This window comes from Leuciscus leuciscus (genome assembly GCF_965113295.1).
Source record: "Leuciscus leuciscus genome assembly, chromosome: 10".
Classification (NCBI taxonomy): domain Eukaryota; kingdom Metazoa; phylum Chordata; class Actinopteri; order Cypriniformes; family Leuciscidae; genus Leuciscus; species Leuciscus leuciscus.
In genome coordinates, this window is record NC_138734.1 from 16,680,326 (window position 1) to 16,699,407 (window position 19,082).

At 39.4% G+C, this 19,082-nt stretch overlaps 1 protein-coding gene and 1 long non-coding RNA gene across 3 annotated transcripts in view; both read left to right on the top strand.

Moving 5' to 3' along the window:
- Positions 1-19,082, top strand: part of drc4 (dynein regulatory complex subunit 4) — a 38,553-nt gene that overhangs the window by 16,035 nt on the left and 3,436 nt on the right. For both annotated transcript variants that reach the window (XM_082183023.1, XM_082183022.1), the window contains exons 6-10: positions 10,125-10,330; positions 10,631-10,798; positions 10,947-11,033; positions 11,361-11,570; positions 13,437-13,502. In XM_082183023.1, the coding sequence (XP_082039149.1) occupies positions 10,125-10,330; positions 10,631-10,798; positions 10,947-11,033; positions 11,361-11,570; positions 13,437-13,502 (737 nt within the window). The remainder of the gene's footprint in view (positions 1-10,124; positions 10,331-10,630; positions 10,799-10,946; positions 11,034-11,360; positions 11,571-13,436; positions 13,503-19,082) is intronic.
- Positions 356-8,340, top strand: LOC309508575. The gene is made up of 2 exons (XR_014209565.1): positions 356-2,504; positions 2,815-8,340. It is a non-coding gene; the product is annotated as an uncharacterized lncRNA (long non-coding RNA).

The window sequence follows — 19,082 nt, forward strand, 5'->3', positions numbered from 1 at the left end:
CCTATTTTTTTTTTTTTATTTTTTTTTTTTTTTTTTTTTGTGCATGAGCATATAAATAAGAAGATTTTGCAAAGCCCTGTATGGAGCCAGATCAGCCTGAAACATAATACATTTACAAAACAAAATTAATAAATGCACAGCACAGTTCACATTTACAAAATCCAATTCGTAAATTCAAAACATAATTCATAAATACACAAGTAAAAGCATAAATATTTACACAAATGCTCACACAAATGCATCTTAGCTAAATAAAAACAAATACATATTACACAAATATGTATATATCAAGTTCTTGAATTAATTCCCATCACACATTTATGAATGATGTTACATGTATTTATGGATTGTTGACTGCTTTGAATTTGTGTGCGGTATTTTTGAGACCTTCCTCACAGGTTAAGATTCATAAATATCTTTTTTTTTTTGGAGGATGTACTGTTTAGCCAATCGCAGTGAGCTTCTAATCCACCAATCAAAACGCTCCTTACTGAACAGACTCAAGAAGCTCAACGCTGCGCTTGTACTGTGCATTGTTAACTGCTGATAATCTGTGTCCAGAGGCTGTCTCTCAGTTTTACTGAGACTGGGATTTTTGCACATTTGTCTTGTCAAGTGGATTAAGGTCTTCATGATGTTTACTTCAGATAAAATGTTCATGGTCAGATCTGGATTTTTTTACACTGGTGGGCCACTACAGACTTTAGGTCCAGCCCTAATCATAGCCCTAATCAACACCTGTCTCTAATTTTTAAGGAATTGTCGTGGAAATCGTTTTTTTTTTTTTTTCAATACCCAGGCTGTGTTTCACTTCACTTTTAGACACATAATTACAAACGTCCCTAAAGTCCCTTTTGAAGTGTGTGTCAAGTAGGGTTGTCAAAGACATCGATACTGCCAGTACCAGTTGGCTGATAGACGCTGTTTTCAAATGCTCTTGTTTGTGTTTGTTTGAGCGCTCTCTGAGCATCAAAGGTTTCTGTTTACAGCGTGTTTTTACAAGCGTTGAGCATTGTAGCCAATCACAATCGAACGTGTGATCGCAATGGCCTGTCAGAGGTCCTAGTCACTAAGTTAGTCAGAATCTGCTTAAAGGGGTGGTGTAATGCACTTTTCACTAGATGTAAAATAAGTCTTTGATGTCCCCAGAGTGTGTATGTGAAGTTTTAGCTCATAATACCCCACAGATATTTTTATACAGCATGTTAAAATTGTCACGTTTTGAGGGTGAGCAAAAACGCACCGTTTTTGTGTCTGTGAATCTATAAATCGTGTTCCCGGGGTTTATGTAAATTTTATGGTTTGTGATGTCACTAACCCGGGAGGAATGTTGTGTAGTCCCTGCCAGCCGTTTGTTGTAGTCCTTAAAAATCGATTTATGTAAAAGAAAATATATCCCTTTGAACTTTGAGCGTTGTAACTTTGCAGATGTTATTTATGCTCAAACAGCATCATTACACACTAACTAAAGTTAGAAAAGTGAAATCATAATCAACACCGCTGAAAATTGACGTTTCATGCAAGCCACACGCTTGCGAATCCTTTAATTATAACCAACAAAGTGTAAACGCAATCTAAATAGGAGATTCATTGTACAATTAAGAATCTTTTTTTTTATTTTAACAGGAGTTTTCGTGAGAGTCCAGAATTCAGTGAGCTTGTGCATCACACACTACAAGATATTCTTAAGATTATCATGCCAGATTTAGCACCTCACGTGTTCTCATAGGGGAAGTGGATATACAGTAGACAGAATGGATACTTTGTCGCAAGAAAAAACAAAATAAGAAAGTTAAACGACTGCAAATGAGAAAGTGGTTGGGGAGACGGGGTCAGCACAGATTGTCTGTTCTTCATCGAGAACTGGAGGTAAGATTTTTTAATCTGTTTACAGTAGTGCGCTAACAACTTTCTACACTCTCACCCAGTACAAACCAAAACCGCTGCAATGTTTTCCCAGCTTTTCTCTTTATCGCTGGGGTTATGATATGCTTTTGAGTAGACATTTAGACAGTCGTGTTCCCACATTTTGACCAGCCGTTCCTCCATCTCTGTTACAGCGGCTTGTTGTTGCAGTTCTGTCTCCTTGTAGACTTGTCTCTCATTGGCTATTGTGGAAGTACTGACGTAATTATAGCCGTAATCATCCAAATTTGAAATCCTAAATATCAAACATGATTTATATTGTCGGGGCGGCCTGGATGTGTTTGCGAGCAGATCGTGAGGTGTAAGATTTGATCTGTAAACGCCTCACATTGCCAGATATATGCATTTATATATAAATGCATAGATGTGCAATTGAAACGGAAACTGCGGGACAGTTTTTAAAAGTGCTCAATTCAACAGTTTTTGACTGTACCAATTGGTACCAAGAACCACAACATTTTACTGGTATTGGTAGCGATTACTGAAATTTTGGTACCGTGACAACCCTAGTCTCAAGTGGACGAAAGTTTATATGCACAGGCCCTCAATCCTTTAATTTTGACCCGAAATCGTCTCAGGTTAAGATTGTAACCTCTGTTCCCTGAGAACAGGGAATGAGACACTGCGTCTCCTTGCCATGCCTCGGGGCACTGTCGAATGACGCTTTGGGGAACGCCTTAGGCGTGACAGTTGTCTGAAACTGCAATCGAATTACGGCAATCCTATTGACCTGCGACAGCCCATGATGTCATCATCATGCGACCCGGAAGTATAAAAGGAGCGCCTTGCAAACATGACATTCATCTTATCGTCTGAAGGGACTGTTTGGTAGGCAGGCAGGCCCCGAGGCATGGCAAGGAGACGCAGTGTCTCGTTCCCTGTTCTCAGGGAACCAAGGTTACAGTCGTAACTTGAGACGTTCCCTTTCGAAAGAGAACTCGCACTGCGTCGAATGATGCTTTGGGGAACGATATACCCACGCCGCCATGCTAAGGGGAGTGCATGCCAAGTGGCAGTGACAACTGTCAGAACCAGCAAATTCAAATGAAATGCTAGAACCACTCACCCTCAGATCACACTAGGCTGTCAGTGACAGCATTCCCTATGGTCATAGCCCAAGCTATAAGCCTCAGAGGAAAACCTCCATAAACATAGTTTACTGAAAGATCTACCTGGGCCTGCTCAAGGGCATGGAACCACAGCTTCAAATTAGAAGGGGTCCCTTCTAGGGAATGTGGCTAGGTAACCCGAAAGAGTCCCAGCCAATCACTATTCAGGGGAACATACTCACCCTAAATGCCAGGAAGGCCTGACCTGGCGTCACTTACATTGGATACTTCAGCCTGGCCAACTTCCTGTCTGTCCGAAGACAGAGACTCTGGACACTTGCCTTTAGATGAGGCATCCAGCCCGAGGGACTGCAAAACTGACAGTTTACCACTCGGCCCAGATCTCAGAGACGGGGTATCCCAGAGAGAATGCCTCAGCATAGCGCTTACAACCCTTGCCAGCGAGGGGAGTTTCTCTGCTCGATCCATAGATCTCCCCAGCGTTTGTTTTTTCAAAACACTGAGGAGGCCTGAGAAGGCCTAAAGGCTGATCTAACTGGGAGGCCTCACGCGAGGCCTACGACCGTCTGACCAGACTCAGGAGTCCGCATACTCATAGTGACCCTCAGTGAGGGGACCACATGGTCCGCCTGGTAGGCAAACCAGGCTGTAGGCAGGATAAAAAGAGGTTCCGGGAGGTAACCAGTAGCAGAGAATGAATACTTTAGTCGAGCCAGGGCGCAAGCTCGCCTTCAGAAGCTGCCAGCTAAGGCCAGCTGAACTGATAGCAAGCGGTCACTAGCTGTCCGAGCTGCCACTTACAGGGAAGCCTGGTGAAGCCTACTACCTGACAACCACCACATGTGGAAACTTCGTCTTCAGGGAGGCCTGGTGAGGCCTACTACCTGGTAACCACCAAATGTGGAAACTCGCCTTCCGGGAGGCCTGGTGAGACCTACTACCTGATAACAACCATATGTGGGAATTCGCCTTCAGGGAGGCCTAGTGAGGCCTACTACCTTATAACCACTGATCGTAATCGGGGCTCGCCTCCAGAGAGGCCCACTGAGGCCAATTGTCTGATTGGCCAGTGAAATAACAGTCGAGCACCCCATTATGGGGCTCAAGGTCAGGAAGGCCGGCTAAGGTCAGAGCCTAATCATCAACACTGCTGTTTGTATTCCCCTCACTCGCAGACTCACTTAGAGGATTAAAGAGGCCTACTAGGCCTGAAGCTAGTCAGTGCTGTCAGCCATCTTCACAGTGCTTGGGACTTGCCTATCAGGGAGGCCTGGTCGGGCCTACTAGCTGGTAGCAAGTCTATTCTGCTACCAACATACACTTTTGGGAACCATACTACACCAACATAACTACTGGGCCCACCCACAGGAGGCTTAACCCTCTGGGGTCTGAGGGGTTTTTGGGGTCCTTGAGATGTTCTGACATGCCCTGACATTTGTGCTTTTTTCAGTTGCTTATAAACATATTAATGGCAAAGGTATAATTACACTCTATTTAGCACAAACAGGGCTACCATAATATGTGAGCAACATGCATGTACATGTTTGTATTTTTGAGAGAATAATGTTTATGCATGGTTATTGAAAAAACTAAAAACTAAAGTTTCTGAAATAAGGCCACAAAACACATACTAAATATGTGACAATAAGACTTTTGACTAATGGATGTCGTTGCCTAGAGTTTTTTCTTCAAAATGATGTGAAAATCATCCTGCCCTTATCATTCACATAACACAATACATTGATTTAAATCTTGTAAAAAACTTTTTGTTTGTAAAGGCAATATGCGCAAGGGGCGTCAACAATTCAACACCATCATGCATATTTAGTGATTCACACCTGAGGAGACAATGGGGCCCGCATACTTAATGAGCCATTCATTCAGGTGTGTCACCTATAGCCACAAGAAAGAATGCAAGAGCAATATATATATATATATATATATTCTACCAAATTGGTTCACAGTTGGAAGCATGTAATTTTTTTTTTTTTTTTTTTTTTTTGCTTGCAAATTGTATAATAGGTCTTATTATAACCCTAGGTCTTTACTACTCATGTCTCTGCATTACCTGCATTACTTTACTCACCCCCGAATGCAGAGAAGGGGACGGGCCTTTAGCAGAACGCCTCCAGTATCCCTAGCAAAGTAACGCCCTGTGGGCCCCCACACCCCAACATTGCCTAAGATTTTCCTTTGAATTGCACAACAGTAATATTGAGGATATAGAAGTAAGTGAGGCATATAAAACCCGTATTTATTTTTACAGCTGCATTACAGCACACACAATTGTCTACAGTTTGGTAGAAGACATAAAAACTTTTGGTTTAAAAATTTTCGGTCTTGCATATTCAAAAATATAGTCCTTTCAGCTTTCAGCTTAATAACCATCTGCAGTGAAATGACGAGGAATTTTATCACAATTTTGAGGAAAATTGAAATCCTTTATTTGAACTGGTCCCCTTTTGACAATGTCAAGTCAAGTCAAGTTTATTTGTATAGCGCTTTTCACAATACAGATTGTATCAAAGCAGCTTCACAGTATTAAATTAAAATAATACAACAAAGTTTGTTTCAAGAGGAATTTATTGATTGATCAAATTAAATTAAATATCCCCCAAATATCCTCAACTGAGCAAGCCAAAGGCAACAGTGGCAAGGAACCGAAAAACTCCATCAAGTGACCTAATGGTGTCCTAAAACTCCATCAGGTGACCTAATGGAGAAAAAAAAAACCTTGGGAGAACCCAGGCTCAGTCGGGGGCCAGTTCTCCTCTGGCATTTATGAGCTAGAGGCCGGATTGTAGTTTGAACTGTAGGATTATATGAATGCCTGGCTGAAGAGATGCGACTTTAATCTAGTTTTAAACTGTGAGAGCGAGTCTGAGCAACGAACAGTATCAGGAAGACTATTCCAGAGTTTTGGAGCCAAATGTGAAAATGCTCTCCCTCCTTTGGTGGTTCTGGATACCCTAGGTATGACCAAAAGCCTTGAATTTAGTGATCTTAAAGAGCGCGATGGATTATAGGGCGATAGAAGATCCGTTAAATAGACTGGAGCTAAGCCGTTTAGGGCTTTATAAGTCAGTAGCAATACCTTGTAATTAATACGGAGCTTTATAGGTAACCAATGCAGTGATAATAAAATCGGTGTTATATGATCATATTTTCTTGATCTCGTAAGAACTCTAGCGGCGGCATTTTGGACTAACTGTAGCTTGTTTATTGAGGATGCAGGACAACCAGCTAATAAAGCATTACAGTAATCCAGTCTCGAGGTCATGAATGCATGAACTAACTTTTCTGCATCAGAAACTCTGCATCAGAAACATATTACGTAGCTTAGCAATGTTTCTAAGGTGGAAAAAGGCTGTTTTTGTAACATATGAAATATGATTTTCAAAAGACAGGTTGCAATCGAGTATAACACCCAGGTCTTTTACTGTAGAGGATAAAGTAACAGGACATCCTATGATGTCAAAGTTGTATTGTGCGAGGTTTTGTGGGCGGTTTTTTGAACCGATAAGTATTACCTCTGTCTTGTCTGGATTTAATAAAAGAAAATTACACGTCATCCAATCTTTTATATTTTTAACACACTCTGTCAATTTGGAAAATTTTGCGTTTTCATCCGGCCGTGATGAAATATATATTTGAGTGTCATCAGCATAACAATGGAAACTAATTCCATGTTTCCTTATAATATTTCCAAGTGGCATCATATATATTGAGAATAACAGAGGGCCTAACACAGATCCCTGCGGCACTCCATAGTTTACTGGAGTTATGATCGATTTTTCTCCATTTAAATAGACAAAATGGTAGCGGTCAGATAGGTATGATTTGAACCAGCTTAGTGCTTGTCCTTGAACACCAGTATAATTTTGTAGTCGATCTAAGAGTAATGTGTGATCTATAGTATCGAACGCAGCACTAAGATCAAGTAAAACTAGTATTGAGATACAGCCTTGGTCAGAAGCTAAAAGTAAATCATTTTTGATTTTAACGAGCGCAGTTTCAGTGCTATGATGCGGTCTGAATCCAGACTGAAACTTTTCATAGATATCATTTTGTTGCAAGAAAGAGCCCAGTTGAGCGGACACCACTTTTTCTAATATTTTAGACATAAATGGAAGATTTGAAATGGGTCTATAATTTGCTAGATTATTATGATCTAATTGTGGTTTCTTAATGAGAGGTTTTATAACTGCCAGTTTATATGCTGCATCTTTGTTGGTCAGTTATTTTCTCAGGCCAAAGCGCTGGGTCATTGGAAAGTAGGATTTCGCTTACCACCGGATCGTTGGGCGGGGGCTAGGTATCAGGGACAGGATACTCATCTCCGCCGCCAGCAAAGGTAGTGACAAGTGCGGGCGCAGAATGTTCAGCGGGCAGCCGCGGCATGGCTGAGTCTTCCTCCTCTTCAGATGTTTCAATTAGATTTTTAGGCAAAAAAAAAAAAAAAAAAAAAAAACGTTGTAAACTTTCAGAATTTGCTTTCTTTTCTTTTGCTTTCTTACGTTTTTGAGCACCGCTTGGAGATGCGCGCTACATGGTTGTTTCTTTCTATGTATCTGGGCCGCACGTTAATGAATAATGTCAAAAGCAATCATTAAATGAGTTAACCGCAATTTTGCTTTGCGTGGTGGGTAAACACGCTACTGCTCAACATGATGAAATGTTAGAATATGATCAGTATGTTATTCTAATGTTGATCTAGCTTACTGCTAGTCTCATACCGCCAACAAACTAACACATAGAGTTACATTATAACTTTCAACACACTCAAATGCAGTTTAGTATAATAAGTGTAACGTTAGACCAAGTGAATAGTTCGATAGAATGAAATGTCCTTATTCCTTTATATCCGTGGGACTCATGTGTGACTCTGATATCTGTCTCAATCATGCCCTGCTTCATACCACAGTCATGTTAAAAACATCACTGTATTCACTCATCCATAAACATTATTAGATCCATCAGCATGACGACAAGTTCCATAATTCCGCTCATGTGTCATCAATCTACGCCTTTGTTATTGTAAGAGGTTAGCGACCCCTAGCAGCGGAAAAATTACATATTGTAGCTTTAATGAAACATGCGGCAACAGTTTATGAGGCTGCTGTCCCTTTAAGAATGAATGCACAGATCTAATATACTATTACACATCCGATTTTCTCCTAAGGCCTGGGACGATTTTCAAATCTTAACCGATTTTAAAACTGTGGGAGACGACAGACATAAGGGTATTTCAACCGATTTTTAGCATTATACTCCTCCGAATGCACACACTAGAAGATTCATCTGGACCGCGAGACCACACACCTGTCGATTGTAGTAACATTTTCACAGTGAGAGGAGATCTCCGCCGTGCAAATCCGCCGTTATAAAAGCAATCCGCCATGGAACAAGCACGCCTGCTTTTAAAGGGAATGTGAGATGACGCTCTGATTGGTTTATTTCACGTTACGCCCAAACCACACCTATGAGTAATGTAGCTACTTCAGACCAACCCATTTTAGATTTGCGCCGGGCGCAAGAGTCATTTATCCCGCTGGTATAATTGCAACAGTGCCCAAGATCTGCCCACAAAGTTACTTGCGTTTCGCGTTTGATACTTGCGTTTCAGATCGTTAAAATAGGGCCCTCAATACGCAACATCCGGTTGGTGAACCTTGCTCACTCCCAATTGCTGTCAGAGGTATCACATCACAGGCAGCCCGATCAAGAGTTGTAAATGTCAAACATGTTTGAAATTTACGATTTGGGATAGTGCAGGCTCCAACGCAGTCGGGAGCAGTAGAATAATCGTAATGACACCACACAACCTTTTTCGCGGCATGTTGTGATTAATAACAACCTAACGTGTCAATAACTTTAAGTAATACTGCAAAGTTAAAGAAGTGTAACAGTTTAGAAAATCGTTATCGGTAGAAGATAGAATCGCGATTCATTAGTAAATCGATTTTCCCCCACCCCAATATAAATATTTCCCACATGTCTTCGGGCTCTTTACAAATCTACTACCAAAGTCAGAACAATTACGTGAGAAAAAGAGTCGGTTTGCTTTTTTTAAGAGTTGTCTGTGAAATATCAGCCGCGTGACGCGTCTGTGTGGTTTCATTGCAGCGCAATGTGGGATTGTCAGTGGGAGTAAATAGTTCTCACGCACACAGAACGAGAAGGTACGAAACGCGTAGAGCGAGGGGAGATTTTCAACTAGTTAATCAATTGCAGATGATTTCATTATCTCAGGCGGTCAGAAAAGTATAAGAGGATGAAAAAATAATAAAAACACAAATTTTTCACCATGTCAATAGGCGGAGAGTAGGCGGCCTTTTGTGGCTGTTCGAGCGTATTCACCCATACACTACTTCACCACGAAAGCAAGCTGGTCGAATGCATTTTCGACTATGTCTGGAAATGGTCAAATGGAAAAGCTCAAAACATTTTAGGACCCACTTACACCTGTATTTAACGTCGTCCACTTGAGATCGGATTGACAAAAATGCTTCTTAATACCAGGTGTAAACAGGGCCTATGGGATTCGCTGGACCAACAAATTCAATCCATGGAGACCCCACTTCTCAACATTCAGGACTTAAGTTATTAGAGATGTAGTGGATTTAGTGTGTGATAATGGCACTAAGCCTTTGCATTTATTATACCTCTTACACACTTACTTCCTGCTGCATGCATGTGCTCTTAAGTGCCTGAACACTCTATTTTGGAGGACAAGTGGCATGAAGCTTCACATTGGTAAAGTCAATTTCAGTGTGGATTTTCTCTACTGTAGATAATATTCAGTGCCCTGCAAGTTATTTTTCATCATTGGCTCATTTGTTTGAAGAACTTTGTCTCAGATCTCCTTCTTTGGTCTTCATGGTTGATTGATAAAAAAAAGTAACCAGGAAATACTTTATTATCTTTATTTTTGTTTTGTTTTTTGTTATTAATTCAATACAATTTCTGCATTTTTTCACTTTCACATTATGAAGTACTTTGTTGATGAGTAGCAAATATTCTTGACAAAATGTGTCATAAAATAAAATGGAATGGAATGTGAAGAGTTTTATGGGGAGTTAAGGCTTGCTTTAATGATTTAACATGAGAGTGAAAATATTGGCACAGAAATTGGATCCAAATATGAGAAAAGGATGCAGAAGCTGCGTCAGGTGGAAGAACTAAGACGCAAGACGGAGATTCATGAGATCGAGGAGCGAAAGAACAGCCACATCAACATGCTTATGAAGAATCATGAGAAAGCTTTCAGAGACATCAGAAACTACTTCAATGACATAGTCTACAAAAATCTGGAATTGATAACTTTGCTCAAGGTGAAAACGCACACGTGAACACATACACACATTTGTTTTCTTCATATTAATTATAAATCAAATAACATAGTGTCTCTCATAGATCTGTTTTTAGTAACTTTATTCATAGTCATCATTGCATCTTCACAATTATTAAATATACATTTATGTATGTGGCAATCAAGCTATAAAAAACTATAATACTACAGTGTATGTATGTATAAGTATGTTTGTTCCTTGGTGTAATGCTACCAGCTGAGGTACAGGAAGTGATTATTTGTCAGTTCTTATTTATTTTCTCTTCTGGTGGAATGTGTGCAGGAAGAGTTAAAGGACATGAAAAGGAAGGAGGAGAAAAGAAATAAAGAGATGGCGGAAGTGCTTGAGCAAAATAAGCAACTTAGAGAGTCTCCACAAAAGGCCAAAGAGGAAGTCGCAGAGCTTCAGAAACAGCTTGCCAACTATGAGAAGGACAAGAGTGCTCTAACTGTATGTTCAGGGTCTTAGTAGTATTTAGTCATTCTAGTGGATTGTACTGACACTGAACTGTGGCATAATGTTAAATGTTAATTATAACAAAAGTTTTAATTAATTTTAGTAATGTATGTAAATCTTGTTCTTTGTGTTCTGCTGTCAGAGAACGAGAGCTCGTCTCAAAATATTTGACAGAGAATTGAAGGAGCTTAAGTGGGAGCATGAAGTGTTGGAGCAGAGATTTACTAAGGTGATTGAAGGAACAGCATCAGACCTTTAAAACGCACTGAACTATCAGCCTTAATGGTGTTATGACAACTTACAAGGGGGAAAAAACAGGTTTCCTCTTCATCTTGATAACATCTCTGCCATGACATAACAAGAATCTCTGTTTGATGTACACACTGTAATACATTTCAGCCAAGTAATTATTAATTGTATTTTTTGTTTTTATTGTATTTTTCTATAACATTACTATACTGGATAACAGTTGTCTCTTAAAGTTTTTATCTGTTCATAGTGATTCATTAGGACTGCTGCATGTGTAAGAGCTAAAGATTGTTTGATTGTTGTGCAGGTTCAGTTGGAGCGAGACGAATTGTACATGAAGTTCACTAAAGCCATCCTGGAGGTTCAGCAGAAAAGTGGCTTCAAAAACCTGCTGCTGGAGTGCAAACTGAGTGCACTCAATGACACGCTGGAAAAGAAGGAAGCCCAGCTCAGTGAGGTGCTGTCTGTTTCCAACCTGGACCCTACTACCCTCAGTGTGGTCACCCATAAACTGGAGGTACATTTATGAGCGTATATATAGTAGGGCTGCCACCTAATAGCTGATTAAACGGTAGTCGACAAGAAGAGGCTTAGCCGACCAAAATTTTAATTAGTCGGTTAGTTCCAGAAAAAAAAAACTCCATAGGAAGTGGTGAAGTCACAGCCTGTGACAAACAGATCGTTAACACGGCTGGTCAATGTAATAATTACAGTTTGCCGGACAGGAAATCCAAATTTTCGCCTATTATTCAAATATGGCCTATCATCTGAAACATTTAAGTTGTAGCCTAACATTAACCAACATTAGCTCTAATGTTAACCTGGATTAATGGGCTATTATTTGATGCATATCCAAGTGTTCATGCAGAGATAACTTAAACTTTTGGTCATACAGATAAGAGTAATACATTTTACTTTTATTTGTGTACACTCACAATAACAATAAAACTTGTGCTTTTGTAAAATAAAGAAAACAAACAGGATGCGCTTTAGCTGTCTTGGTCTCTGTGTGAACTTCTTTCTGAAGCAGGTCATAAAAATGAACCAAAACTCGTTCTCTGGCTATGTCCACACTTGTGCGTTTTTGTTTTAACACAGCGTTTTAAAATTAAAACAATCCTCCACCATACTGGCGTTTCCACTACGTTTCTGAAAAGATCTCAGTCCACACTACACGACCGAAAACGCATGTCACATGACCATTCATGCACAATGGGTATGCGCATACATTTGTAAACAGTTGCAGATTGTTGTCGATTGCTCTAATAATAGCTTGCCTCTTGCGCATGTAGGCAGCTGCAGAATTATAAAATGTAGAGTTTAACTGCACAATAGCTGCTAAAAAGGACCACAAAGTCAGCTAAACTTGCAGTACCGTCTGTTATTGTTTACTTAGTCGTTGGGCTGGTCTGTTATTGTCGTCTTTCCGGTAGCGTAATGGTCATATGATAGGGGCTTGACGATTAAGGGAAAGATACGCAATGAGCCAGAAGACCCAATCACGAAGTGAATTTGGGCAACCACGTCTTTGTTTTCAAAAGACTCCATTTTGATCCATCTACACTGAAACGCAACCCCGGAGTTTTCAAACTAATGAACCTCTAAAACTGCTAAACTGCGGGGTCTGCAGCGTTTGCAAAAGTCTCAGTTTTCGAGGGTCGAGAACTCCGGAATAGTGTGGACGGCAGGTGTAAACATATCAAAAGTATGTATGTGTTTTAAAACGAAAACGCATTAGTGTAAATGTAGCCTCTTACAAGCATATACTTGCCTCACAGACATATTCTATATGCTTGAGATATAAAGTTGAAATTTGAAACCAATTCAAAAACAAATGTTCTCTGATTATTTCATTTTAATCCGTTTGAAACTTGCATTTCTCTCTATTGATGTGTCCACTGTACTGCGGAGATGGCGAGTCAGCATCGTCAACTTCATCTTTGCAGCTGACCCTGACACAAAAAACACTAGTTTAACAATTAATTATTAATGTTCAGTAAGTCTCCTTGCTGGTTTTTTCCGACACATTCATAATCATTACCTTTCCTGGTGTACAACGCAAGTGTTATGCACTTGAGCGCTTGATTTATATTTTAAATGCTCAATATTATGATTTAGTATTTCTCAATTATGTAGAACAATGTTAGCAATGTTAATATTCTTCTCAGCCCTGATTCCCCCCCTCCGCAGTATAGTTAGATGACTACCTGTCAACTACAAAAATCTCTAGTCGGTGACAGCCCTAGTATATAGTTATATATAAGCATATGCAAAGGACCTCTACAATTCCAGTTATATATTACTGATTTAGAAATAAATAAATCAGTGTTACAGAACTGTTTGTTAATGTGTCTCTACAGTTGTGACTTTTATTTTTGTTTAGGAAGTTTTGGAGTCCAAAAACCATACTATCACAGATTTACAGTATGAAGTGGCACGAGTTTGCAAGGTGAGAAACTGTTCCTGTATAATGCACTGTATAGGGTTTAAGTGCCCCTTGTGTTGTTAACTAGTCAAGTCAAGTCACCTTCATTTATATAGCGCTTTTAACAATATGTCCAAAGGTATGCGCGTTTGAATATATATGTGCGCAGTCGTGTAGTCCTTCTTTACAAATCAACCCCCAATAAACTACTTGTCTGGCCTTAAAAATGTATAATCCAGAATTTTTTATCATCCAGTTTTTTATATCAGCTATGCATTCCTTTAATTTTGTGAATTGTTAAGTTTCCTCAGGGTGTGAAGAAATATAGAGTTGCGTATCATCAGCATAACAGTGAAAACTAATTCCATGCTTCCTAATGATATCTCCCAAGGGTAGCATGTACAGAGTGAACAGCAACAGTTCTAGTACTGAGCGTTGTGGTACACCAAACTGAACTTTTGATCGATTAGACATCTCTTCATTTACTGTTACAAACTGATAACGGTCAGATAAGTATGATTTAAACCATGCTAATGCAATTCCACTAATGCCAACATAATTTTCGAGTCTATTTAAAAGAATGTTGTGGTCAATAGTGTCAAATGCAGCACTAAGATCGAGTAACACTAATAGCGAGATACAACCACGAACGGATGATAAGAGCAAATCATTTGTGACTCTAATGAGAGCAGTCTCAGTACTATGGTACGGTCTAAATACTGATTGAAAAGTATTCGCATACTGTAGTAGACGGTTTTGTTAATTTTCTTCTAATAGGGTTGAAAAATAAGCAGATCTAGCAGCCTTTAAGGCGTCTCTGTATGCAATCGTGCTCTCTTTCCATGAAATGCGAAATACCTCTAGTTTTGTTTTCTTCCAGTTACGCTCCGTTTTTCTGGCTCCTCTCTTAAGGGCCTGAGTGTGCTCATTGTACCACGGCGTTGGACTATTTTCTTTAATCTTCTTTAAACGCAAAGGAGCAACTGCTGGAAAAGAGAGAGTTAAAAGTTTCTGTCGCAATATCGAGTTATTCTAAGCTATCTGGGATGCTGAGATGATGAAATGGTCAGGAAGATTATTAATAAAGCAATCTTTAGTGGCAGAAGTGATAGGTCTAACATATTTGTAACACGGAGTCGGCTTTGCAGCCTTGGCTAAATTAAGTTTACATGTGACTAGATAATGATCTGAGATGTCATCGCTCTGCTGCAGAATTTCAACAGCATCAACATTGATTCCATGTGATAATATTAGATCTAGAGTATGATTACGACAATGAATAGGTCCTGACACGTGTTGTCTAACTCTATTAGAGTTAAGAATGTCTTTAAATGCCAATCCCAATGCATCTTTTTCGTTATCCACATGTATATTAAAATCACCAACAATTAGGACTTTATCTGCAGCCAGTACTAACTCTGATAGAAAGTCAGCAAATTCTTTGATAAAGTCTGTCTGGTGCCCTGGTGGCCTGTATACAGTAGCCAGCACAAATCTCAAACGTGATTCATCATTTACACTATATATGGTTACATTAAGCACCAACACTTCAAAATAATTATATTTGAAACTAGACTTCTTAGTAATTCTGAAAATATTACTATAAATTACAGCAACACCTCCCCCTTTGCTTTTCAGACGAGGCTCATGTTTATAACCGTAATCTTGGGGGGTTGACTCATTTCTGTCAAACACAGCACATCTAGGTTACAATCTGTTATCACATCATTAACAATAAGTGCTTTTGAAGTAAGGGATCTAATATTCAGCAACCCAAGCTTTATCATTTGCTTATTTGTATTATATCTGTTTTTTATTTGTTGAACATCAATTACATTTTTACCCTCAGATGGGTTTGGAAGTTTTTTGTATTTCCTAATTCGGGGAACAGACACAGTCTCTATATGATGATATCTAGATGAAAGAGGCTCTATGTGATGGAATTTATCTGACCTCGGTGACGTGAGAGAGCTAGCAGACGGTTGGTTTAGCCAGTCTGCCTGCTTCCTGACCTGAGCCCCAATTCATGTTTGAGCTCTAAGACTATGTGCCATATTACTAGAGAGAAGAGCAGCACCATCCCAGGAGGGATGAATACCATCTCTTTTCAACAGGTCAGGTCTGCCCCAAAAACTTTTCCAATTGTCTATGAATACTATATTATTTCGCGGACACAACTTAGACAGCCAGCCATTGAGTGAGGACAATCTACTAAGTATCTCATCACTCCGGCGAACAGGAAGGGGGCCAGAGCAAATTACAGTGCCTGACATCGTACTCGCGAGTTCACACACCTCTTTAACGTTAATTTTAGTTATCTCCGACTGGCGGAGTCGAACATCTTTAGTGCCGACGTGAATAATAATCTTAGAGAATTTACAATTAGCATTAGCCAGCACTTTTAAATTTGCTTTGATGTCAGGCACTCTGGCTCCCGGCAAACATGTGACTATGGTGCCTGGTGGCTTTATTTTCATGTTCCGTGTAATAGAATCGGCAATAACTAGGGTACATTCAACAGGATTCACACTGGGTGTTTCACTGAGTGGGGAGAATCTATTTGTTATGGTAATCGGAACAAAAGAGCAGTGTTTTGTCCCGTGACTACAGCGCCTCACAGTCACCCAATTGCCCTGCTGCACGGGCTCTACTACAGCCGGAACTGTACAATGTACAGAGTTCACTAAGCTAGTCACATCCAAAGCAGTATCTAAAGCCTTTGCACTCTTACAATTAACCTCGATTAAAGTTTGGAATGCGTGTCTCTAGTTCTGAAATCTTCTCCGTCAGCTTGACTATCTCCCTGCATTTATCACATGTAAATCCTGTGCTGACAGAGAAGGCTATGCTATACATGTTACATTAAGTGCAAGTGACAATAAGAGGAGAATATGACATTACTCACCGTGTTTGTTGACTGATCCTACTCACCACAGTTGTTAAAAATAAATAAATAAATAAAGAGTGCATGGATGGCACGCTGTCAGGCTAGCGAATTACTAGCGTGTTGTGCTAGCAATAACGATTTAGATTGAAGCTAGCAATGTCAGATTAATGTGTGATGTTGAGTAAGCTATATTTAGCAGTATAAACAACAAGGAATGATAGTAAAGATTCAAAACCGAAAGATATACAAAGCTTACAGACGCAAACCAACTCAACAGCAGCAGCTGCAGCAAGACAGACAGGAGCAGTGTTCCTAATGTTGTTTTGGAGTCTCCTACAACAGGTTTACAACTGTTTCATTTTCTCATAATAAACATTTGCACATCATCACATTTTCAATGATTCTCAAACGACTCGTCAGATGAATCAATCTCTCTAAATCCCTCCTTTCCGCAAGCTACTCTGCTCTGATTGGCCAGACAGCTCAGTCTGTTGTGATTGGTCTACCTTGTACAGCGCGCGTCAAAAACAAAAATGCCCATTGCCATAACAATGTCAGCTCTGCTTATCCTGAGGCTTCCTACACCGTAAACTAAAGACAGTAACGAACAATGACGTCGATTTTCCGATATCAATCAGACCGCGAGTGCGATGATGAAACATTGGAAGAACTAGTTCTTCAACCCGAACCTTCATCGCAAGGACAACTCTAGTAGGACGTTTCTCAGTGATACACTACTCAGTTTGAGGTACATTATGAGATGTTGCAACTGTAATTCCTCACCATCAGCATTAACAAGTGCATGTCCATCAACAAACCGATTATTTTACTTGTACTTATTTATTTACCGAGTATTTTATTATTTTTTATTGCGGTGAACATGTGGAACCTGTATCAATAACAGTGCATACATTAGCTGAGCTCTAGCATGAATGAATGATGTAACAAAAACATTGGTAAAACAAATCTTGATCCATGCTTAATCTTTCCTCAAAGTAGTGAGAACGACAGACAATCTGCATTAATAGAGTTTTAGGTAATAGTGGCCCACAAACTGATTAGCATAAGTATTTCAGTAAGACAGTAATAATGTGAGTTAACCAGTTAGCAGGAGACCAACACAATATAAAACTCAAAACTAAGTATTTTGAACACCATCTTTCTAGAGCAAGCGGTTTGCGAATCCTGCATTGAACTCCAAGATTTGAGAAGCAGTTGTCAGTAAAATAAAGGGAATACAGGAAAAGTTTAGGATTATACTGCTGTGGTATCGTGGTAAAGATGAATTTTAACGACTGATTTTTCACATGCTCGTCCTTGGGCAGTGAAAACTGGCTTTACCGTCACATTGTACAACACAGCGTCTTCTCGACATGATCTATTCAGTATCCACAGGAATCAGCTGCAGTGTCTGAGGAGGTTCAAGTTTTCCCTGGTGTCTGTGCCCGGAATAAGTGGGCGGGCAATATGCTAATGTTTCATCTTGATGTCACAACTAAATGGCTTATGACTCATTTGAAAAACGATTCATTTAATTGACTCAGAGTCGACTCTTACTTTTGAAAGACAATAACTTTATATACAGTGCACTTTCAGATTTAAAACTTTGCAGGATGTTTTCATTCACTTAGAGCTATGTTACACATTACATTCCTAATCATCCCCATATATATATATACTCATTGGCTTCATCACTCTGTGTCCTTTCCACCAATTTACACTGATCGCTAGTTGGCCAGAGGAGATCTGGTCCTGACTGAGTCTGGTTTCTCCCAAGGTTTTTTTCTCCATTCTGTCACCTGATGGAGATTTGGTTCCTTGCCACTGTTGCCTTGGCTTTTGGCTTGCTTAGTTGGGGACATTTAATATTCAACAATATTATTGATCTGCCTAACTTAAGGTGGACGATGAAGCAGTTTTCTTCTAGAAACAAACTTTGTTTTATTATTTTCCTGTTATCACTGTGAAGCTGCTTTGATACAATCTGTATTGTAAAAAGCGCTATATAAATAAAGGTGACTTGACTTGACGTGTGTGGTGGACGTTCTGGCGCAATATGGCTGCCGTCGCATCATCCAGGTGGATGCTGCACACTGGTGGTGGTTGAGGAGATTCCCCCCTTCTATGTAAAGCGCTTTGAGTACCAAGAAAAGCGCTATATAAATGTAACAAATTATTATTATTATTGTTATTATTACATGAAAGGTCATTTTCAAAAATCCATAATAGGGGCACTTCAAATCAAACTTTACTAATTTGCATAAATGAAGCATTGGCATATACAAATATATTAATTACATACATGTATACTGTTGAATGCTCAATATGAAATAGACCACTTATGCAACACCTTTTACATTCATACACTTATAAAACATTCACATACACATAAACTAGACACATGCGTAAACATAAAACACATACAAATAAAGTCTGAGATTGCATAAGCAATTATTAAACAAAAATATTCACCTACAAACTCAATGCATGTATACACCTATTAAACTTGCGATGAATATAATGTCCACATGCTTACACACATATAAAATACATTGACTGAAGACATATTCAAGTTTTATATATACAGGATGTGCAATTAATTTCATGTATGTGTGAGATTTTCAGTATCTAATAATAAGACATTTCAGTATAAACAGAAGTCGGGTATGCAATGGTGTAAAGAAATCTAAAAAAAACTTTTTAGAGTTCCTTGGCAG